General features: G+C 42.4%; 1 protein-coding gene across 1 annotated transcript; it reads left to right on the plus strand.

The window, feature by feature from the left end:
- The first annotated feature begins 3,613 nt into the window (after positions 1-3,613).
- Positions 3,614-8,388, plus strand: LOC124678575 (sucrose-phosphatase 2). The gene is made up of 9 exons (XM_047214447.1): positions 3,614-3,873; positions 4,457-4,525; positions 4,623-4,922; positions 5,023-5,124; positions 5,214-5,408; positions 5,509-5,796; positions 6,002-6,188; positions 7,804-7,850; positions 8,021-8,388. The coding sequence occupies exons 2-9, from the start codon at positions 4,466-4,468 to the stop codon at positions 8,108-8,110; spliced, it is 1,269 nt and encodes a 422-aa protein (XP_047070403.1). The 5' UTR covers positions 3,614-3,873; positions 4,457-4,465; the 3' UTR covers positions 8,111-8,388.
- Positions 8,389-8,731: the final 343 nt, after the last annotated feature.

Below are 8,731 nucleotides of genomic sequence, written 5' to 3' on the forward strand. Positions count from 1 at the left end.
CATGCATCCAAACCTGAACCCAAACCTATGCCATTTGTGTCCACCATATCTACCTACTGCATGGTATTTCCTGCCATTCCAAGTAAATACTTCATGTGCTACCTTTAAACAATTCAAAATTTATTACTTCTTGTTTGTGTCAATGTTTTATAGCTCATGAGGAAGTATGTGGTGTTTTATCTTTCAGTCTTGTTAGACAGCTTCCATTAATGGACTAGTGGCTTCATCCACTTATCCTATAATTTTGCAATAAGAGCTGGCAACGGGGTTCCCAGCCCCAATTAATCAACTTTCATTAATAATTCTCTTCACATGTTTTGCTCTGATTCATCAGTAAGCACATGTGTAAACAAAAGAGAAGAGGGACGATCTACCTTGCTGGTAGAGATAACGTCCTTTATGGGAGCCACTCTTTGGAGGTCTGTTTGGCAAGGGGGTTAGAGTACCCGCTACCAGTCGTTGACAACAACAAACACCTCTCAAAACTTTACTTTTATTCTCTTTATATGATTTCGAACCGAAAAAGCTCTAGCACATGATTTAATCCTCGCTTCCTCTCGCGAAGGGCCTGTTTTTACTTTATGTTGAGTCAGTAAACCTATTTCCCTCCATCTCAAGCAAGCATTTGAGTTGTTGTGATCAAACTATTATATTTTGATTTGCTTCATCATGTCTTTTACTCTTCCTTGTTTAGTACAAGTTTTACCCGAATGAATATAGCTTTGAAAGTTATCAATGATAATTATCATAGAGTATGCAAGATGAGCCACATAAGTTTTAATATGAGAGCGCTGCTCAATAGATAAATATAATCTGTTAACTGTTCTCTGACCAAGAACAAAGTTTGCCATCACCAATTATGATTTCTCATGCACCTTTATTTGTGATTACCTTATACTTGTTTCAAGTTGAGTTATATGAGGAAGTTGTTTACTAGAATGTCTTGTGTGAATGAATATGATGCTTCTTGTCCGTATTTGATTTATCGACTCTTCACTCCATAAACATGTGGTCCTGTTTACCGAGTTCAGTTTCGCTTGGGGACAAGCGAGGCCTAAGCTTGGGGGGAGTTGATACGTCCAATTTGCATCACTATTTTATATCATAATTTGCTGTTATTCATTGATATATTTCATATTTGAAGATAATACTTATGTTATTTCATCTATTTTGCATGATTCATGATTATTGGAGGATCGCACACCGGAGTCAGGATTCTGCTGGAAAAAGCATCGTCACAACGCAATATTTCGGAAGATCAACAATTGACGGGAATTACACGAAAACTCCTATTTTTCCAGATGACGAAGGGAGCCAGAAGGGGGAGAAGAGGGGACCCGAGGTGGGCCCACCCCATAGGCCGGCGCGGCCCAAGGCCTGGCCGCGCCGCCCTATGAGGAGGAGGGCCCACAGCCCCTCTCGCCTCCTTTTCTTCGTGTATGCCTTCATCCCGAAAACCTAAGCCAGAGGGGGTACGTCGCGAAGAGTCACAGCCGTCTCTGCGGGGCGGAGAACACCAGAGAGAAAAGAGCTCTCCGGCGGGCAGGAATCCGCCGGGGAAATTCCCTCCCGGAGGGGGAAATCGACGCCATCGTCACCGTCATCGAGCTGGACATCATCTCCATCACCATCACCATAATCTTCATCATCATCACCGCCGTATCCACCGCTGCACCTCGTCACCGCTGTAGCAATTTGGGTTTGATCTTGATTGTTTGATAGGGGAAACTTTCCCGGTGTTGATTTCTACTTGTTATTGATGCTATTAAGTGAAACCGTTGAACCAAGGTTTATGTTCAGATTGTTATTCATTATCATATCACCTCTGATCATGTTCCATATGATGTCTCGTGAGTAGTTCGTTTAGTTCTTGAGGACATGGGTGAAGTCTAAATGTTAGTAGTGAAGTATGGTTGAGTAATATTCAATGTTATGATATTTAAGTTGTGGTGTTATTCTTCTAGTGGTGTCGTGTGAACGTCGACTACACGACACTTCACCTTTATCGGCCTAGGGGAATGCATCTTGTACTCGTTTGCCAATTGCGGGGTTGCCGGAGTGACAGAAACTTGAGCCCCCGTTGGTATATCGATGCAGGAGGGATCGCGGGATCTCAGAGTTTAAGGCTGTTGTTAGATTTATCTTAATTACTTTCTTGTAGTTGCGGATGCTTGCAAGGGGTATAATCACAAGTATGTATTAGTCCTAGGAAGGGCGGTACATTAGCATAGGTTCACCCACACAACACTTATCAAAACAATGAAGATTAATTAGCCGTATGTAGCGAAAGCACTAGACTAAAATCCCGTGTGTCCTCGAGAACGTTTGGTCATTATAAGTAAACAAACCGGCTTGTCCTTTGTGCTAAAAAGGATTGGGCCACTCGCTGCAATTGTTACTCTCGCACTTTACTTACTCGTACTTTATTCACCTGTTACATCAAAACCCCCTGAATACTTGTCTGTGAGCATTTACAGTGAATCCTTCATCGAAACTGCTTGTCAACACCTTCTGCTCCTCGTTGGGATCGACATTCTTACTTATCGAAGATACTGCGATACACCCCCTATACTTGTGAGTCATCAACCAACAACGAGCAGGACGAGCTCAACGACCTCGCTTTGTGGGACGGGCTCACAATCCAGCTCCGCGAGTCAGCGCTCGCGCAAAGGAGGCCGGCGACTCCTCCGGCCACGCCGATGCGTTCCAACGACCGCGCTCCGCCTGCTGCTTCGGCGTGGGATCCCTGGCCACAGCCTCCTGCCCATGCGGCGGTACCTCCTCCACCGCCGGCGTACGAGCTTCCATGGCCGACGCCGGAGTTCATTGACCTCATCAGCGACGACGAGCAATAGGCAGCACCTACTTTTACCACGCCTTTATGGCTTTTTTATGTTTTTTATTTATGTAAATTATGGCTTCATGAATGGAAAAAAAATTATGCATCGTGCCGCTGGAGCAACCCCGACGCAAACGGACGCCCGGACGATTTTAACCATTTGAACCGACGCTGTCCGTTTGGACATCTGAAATGCGTCTCGGATGCACTTAGGGTGTGTTTGGTTTGGGGATATGGTGGAACGGAATGGAACCGTTCCGCACCTGCGAGCCCATTCATGCGTTCGGTTGCAAACTGGAATGGAATGAAGTGGTTCTCCAAATGAAATATTCCCTCTAGATCCGGAATGAAGTGGTTCCTCCGATTCGGCCGGACGAGGTGGAACGGGTGACTGTCACACGCTGATTAATTAAGTTTAGCAATAATTAACAAGTTTAGCAATAATTAATCAAGTTTAGCACTACTTAATCAAGTTTAACAAATAATTAATCGACTTTAGAATAATTAATCGGGTGACTATCTCACCCATTCCATTCCATGCTCATCTCGTTCCAAAACCGAACACAGGGATGGAACCGTTTCGTGATAATTTTTTGTCTAAACCGAACACAGGGATGGAACACCCCCTTATTTCGCAAAGCCTTGATAGGCGGATATGCCACTGGATGTTTCGGAGATGCTGGAGATGGAATCCTGTGGTAGGCATCGACGTGTTGATCGACAGAAGGGAACGGTTGCAGCCAAGGCCTCTTCACCACCACCAACGAAATTCGGGAGGAAGAAAGGCGCTCGCCGCTCGCCCATCTCTCCCGAAACAACCGCTCGCCACCCGTCTTCCCCCCTGCCCTCCCACGCTCCTCCTCCCCATTCCCCTCCCTCTTCTTCCCTTGGCCACGGCCTCCTCCATCGGACCCAATCTCCACCACACGCGCCTCCGGATCTCGCGCGCCGCCTCCAAGGGGATCCTCCCGTCCTCCTCCGCCGTTCGGCTGGGCTGTCGTCGAGCGGGGATCGGCCCGGGCTCTCTGTCGCTGGTAACCAACCCTAACTTTGCTTGGATCGTTCTCAAGATTATGGTATGGTCGCTGCTGTGCTGCTCGCTCGTCCCTATTCTAGGGGCAGTGCCGTGCTGGCGTGATTAACTGCCCTGTACCGGCCTAGCAGTACCGAAACACGGGAATTAGTTGCGTCCTACTTTTATGTTGGCACTGATTGATTGGGATTTTCCTCGTTAAACTTGACAATGTGTTCCTGTTTCGCATTGAGTGTGTGTTTGATCAAGGTTGGGTGTGGTATTTTACTTTCTGGGAGAAGCGAGGCAATTCATAGCATGCCCTGGTTGTGGTCGATGGAAACATTAGGATAACAGGATGTTAAATAATCAGTTATTTCCAAAGAGCATATTAGAACTACTTCTCTTACTTGCTGCTTTGGCTGCCTGTGAAAGTCTCGGTTCATAGTTAATAATGTCAATGACGCGAATAAACATTATATTTTATCTACTTGCTGCTTTGACTGCCTGTGAAGATCTTGAGTGCATGGTTAATGATGTCACTATGCACCCAAGATATTCCCTTCCGATCTTAATTTCTCGCTGAGCGACAGCCATCTTCGCAGGTTGCTAAAATGGATAAGCTCAATGGTTCTGCGCGTCTCATGATTGTTTCAGACCTCGACCATACAATGGTATTTGTCTAAGCCCCTAGCTTGGATTTGTCCACAGATAATTGTACATTTTTGTATGTCCAACTAACGTGCACTTTGTTGGGTTTCTTACTTTCAGGTTGATCATCACGACGAAGAGAACTTGTCTCTGCTTAGGTTTGGGGCCCTTTGGGAGTCTACTTACTGTCAGGATTCTCTACTTGTCTTCTCGACCGGAAGATCACCCACTCTCTATAAGGAATTGAGGAAAGAGAAGCCTATGCTGACTCCAGACATCACTATTATGTCGGTGGGCAGCGAGATTACTTATGGCGAGGCCATGGTTCCTGATGATGGCTGGGAGGAATATCTGAACAATAAGTGGGACAAGAGTATTGTTCTTGAGGAGACCGCTAAGTACTCTGAGCTGAAGCTTCAGGCATGTTTGAGTACTTGCACTGCTTATTTTCCCTTCATTTATGTTCATTTTGATTGCTAAACAGAGAGCTCTTTGTTGACATACACTTGCATGAATGCAGGCAGAGACAGAACAGCGTCCACACAAGGTCAGCTTCTTGGTTGACAAGAAGACTGCTCAGGAAGTGATCAAGTCTCTCTCGGAGAAGTTTGAGAAACGTGGGGTGAGGCAGCATATTTATTTTTGTAATTTATTCTTAGAAACTTGTACTTTGGATTTTGTGTGGTTAACTTCTAATTTTACTGTTAACAGGTAGATGCGAAAATAATCTATAGTGGTGGCCAAGACCTTGACATATTAGCTCAAGGGGCTGGAAAGGGTCAGGCGCTTGCATATTTACTCAAGAAGTTCGCCTCATGCGGGAAAACACCCAACAATACTCTTGTTTGTGGTGACTCTGGCAATGATGCAGAATTATTCAGCATCCCTGGTGTGCACGGTGTCATGGTCAGTATACAGTAACTTGCATGAAGCTGAAGCGTCTATAAAATTTCACGTGTGAATGAATATGACTTCACTGCAACTCGATGTTCTAAAATTTTATTAGGTTAGCAATGCCCAAGAGGAACTACTCCAGTGGCGTGCAGAAAATGCGAAGGATAACCCTAAGGTAATTCATGCAACTGAGAGGTGTGCTGCTGGTATTATTCAAGCTATCGGGCACTTCAAGCTAGGACCTAATGTTTCTCCAAGAGACGTTGAGTTTCCTTACGTCAAGGAGGACTCTTTCAAGCCTACAGCGGCTGTTGTGAAGTTCTATGTTCTCTGCGAGAAGTGGCGTAGGGCTGACGTTCCAAAGACTGATTCAGTTATAGAGTACTTCAAAAACATCACGGTATGTATCTGGCTTTCCACTTCGATCTACACTCTTAAATAGTTTGGTTAGATTTTTTGTAAATCTCGCCCTCTTCTGTCTCAGTTTCTCAGGCTTTCTAAATCAGAGGAAATGCCATATTTTCATTTCGAAAATGCACATGGTAATGCCATGTTAATATTTTGTTGATTTTCAGATTATTTTATTTATTTATTGTGGTTGTTAGGATGCAAGTGGAGTTATTATTCATCCCTCTGGCCTCGAACTTTCGATCCATTCTTCCATCAATGCGTTGGCTTCATGTTATGGTGACAAACAAGGGAAAAAGTACCGATCATGGGTGGACAGACTAGTTATCTCACAGACTGCTTCTGACAGTTGGCTTGTGAGATTTGACTTGTGGGAGGCAGAAGGTGAGTTGTTGTGATTCTGCAAAGTATGCTATTTTGTTTTATACAGTTACTGTGCCGTAAGAAACTTGAAATCCAAAAAAAAAATGCTATTTAATACATCTTGTTCAGATTGTCATGTATTTTTGCCCAATTTGTATGCGCTCAATAAGAGCTATTTCTTGTTTTTCCATAGATTGTTGTCATTTATGGTTTTGCTTTACTCGACATGTAGATGCCAAGTAATAGTTTTAGGGTCATGCTAATAGGTTTTGTATATTACTTTGCGCACATATCGTTTTTTTTTTCTGTTGCAAAATAATGAGTGCTTTAATCAGTTACAGAAAGTACAATGCTAAAGTTGCAGTGTAGACTGTTGTATAACTCTATTCTTGCCAGATGTTATGGACCTTTTATAGTACTTCCTCTGTTCCAGATTAATTGAAGTTCTAACTTTGTCCCAATTCAAACTTCTTTAAGTTTGGCTAGTTCTACGGATAGAGATTTGGTGCACATGAGCACCAGTGATCTCATTATTTAAAAAAATTGAAAAATCATATTTCTAAGTTTCAAAAAAATCTAAAAAGAAATCATGATATAGCTAGTAATGTATCTCACAATCGTGCAAATTTTCAATTGAAAATACTGTGTATTTTTGGGCTACACAAAAACAACAAAATTGTAGATCTGAGCATAGTGATTTCAAATCTCTAAATAAGACAGACTTTGTCATTTTTGTGCAACTCAGAATACAAAACATTTGAAGTTGAGATTTAGCATGTTAGTGGGATATATCATTAGCTACTTCAGAATTTTGTTTCGTAATTTTTTGAAACTTGTAAATATAAATTTTTGAATTTTCTAATATGGCGAGAGCACTAGTGCTCGGGAGCCAAAATGACTTTTCGTAGTTCTACAGGCAAATATGTTAAAATCTACGGTATCCAATATATATAGTATGAAACTATATCCTATGATGAAGCTAATAAAAACGCGTTGTAGGTTTTGATATACTCGTCTATAAACTTGGTCAAACTATAGGTAGTATGAAATAGTCTAGATTGTAGAACTTATCTGACACATGAATCCCTCTACTACATATGTAAGCATCAATGGCTACTGGATGATAATGGCAATAGGTTCGAAGTGCTTTGCAAAAGGACAACTCATAGGTTGGCATTGGTAGTCATACCCTGGGTCAGTTGGGGATGTCAAAAATCAATCTCGGTATATGATTAATAGAAATTGTGCTGCAAGCTAGTGAAAACATTATGGCTACCTGATTTGGCATGTTCCCTGTTAACAATGGCTACCTGAAAACTATACGGCTAGCTGATTTGACATGTTCCCTGCTAACAATGGCTACCTGAAAACCATATGGCTACCTGATTTGACATGTTCCCTGTTAACAATGAGATATGGGTTACTTTAGCATGCCTTTGCCATTTGATTCTGTCGGATGGACATGATCCATCATATCTGCATATCACATAACCTGTTCAATAGTGAGACCTGGATTTCAAAGTTTTTCCTCATGTCTTTAATTTTTAAGCACGCTCCTGTGTTATGTAAGTAAATCTTGTCTTAACAAATCATTCTCACCTGAATGTGTAATACTCTAACGCACTGCTATTTTCAGGTGATAAGTGGGTGTGCTGTTTGACAACTCTTGCGCTGAATGTAAAGGTATATCTCTTCTGTTCAGCCAAAACCTGGCCCACTCCTCAAAATATGCTTATTCTTTGTGATTGATATGTGTTTCCATCAACTTGTGAACATTGTTTTACCTCATTTTTATTTTTTGAAATTTCAACATGGGTTAAACTGTGATATTCTTTTTGTTTTCATGATCTCAGCCTGAAACCCCTGGGGGTTTCGTGGTAACACACATCCACAAGACATGGCTCAAAGAATATTCCGGGGATGAGCAGGCGTCCAAGCTCTAGACTGGATCTCCACCGGCGGCGCACGGGAAGGAAATTTTCTTGAGAATCAAATAAGAAGCGCACAGAAAACACGAGAATTTCTTTTTCTTGTTCATAATGTTAATAAGTCCTCCCAGACACTACATATATCATACTGGATGAAGTCTACGGAGGTCTTGATGCTTCGGCTAATGCTTACTTGATGTGTAAGATAAAAATATTATATCTTGTTACTGCATGACAAGCTGAAGTAAATGATCCCAGTCCCGGTAATATGTCGATGGACTTGTTATTGTTCAGTGATATCGCGCATATTGCAAACAAGGTCATAGGGTTAGCACTGAACTGGTCAACTACGTTTGGTGTTGAAGGCAAAATGCACACGGCATAATGACAGTTCTCCCGTGTGAGCTAGTGTGCTCATTTTGCTTCCATTTTAATCATCCTCAATTGATTACTATTTCTCCATTTTGTACTAGTTTCTTTTTGGTTACTATTTCTATCCATTGATTCCTACAGGTTTCAGATTTGAAAAAAAAAAACATCTCACTGTTTCCTTTTCGATCAAATCCTGGCTGCACCAAAGTCGACGAAAATTTGGAGTGATATCGGACTTCGGTCCGCCAAACCCTGAACCTTATG

This window comes from Lolium rigidum, chromosome 7 (assembly GCF_022539505.1).
Source record: "Lolium rigidum isolate FL_2022 chromosome 7, APGP_CSIRO_Lrig_0.1, whole genome shotgun sequence".
In the NCBI taxonomy this organism is placed as follows: Eukaryota; Viridiplantae; Streptophyta; class Magnoliopsida; order Poales; family Poaceae; genus Lolium; species Lolium rigidum.

Coding starts and splice junctions, on each gene's coding strand:
- LOC124678575 (XM_047214447.1), top strand. CDS start 4,466: ATGGATAAGCTCAATGGTTCTGCGCGTCTCATGATTGTTTCAGACCTC. Junction 4,526..4,622: donor CAGACCTCGACCATACAATG/GTATTTGTCTAA, acceptor TCTTACTTTCAG/GTTGATCATCACGACGAAGA. Junction 5,125..5,213: donor AGAAGTTTGAGAAACGTGGG/GTGAGGCAGCAT, acceptor TACTGTTAACAG/GTAGATGCGAAAATAATCTA.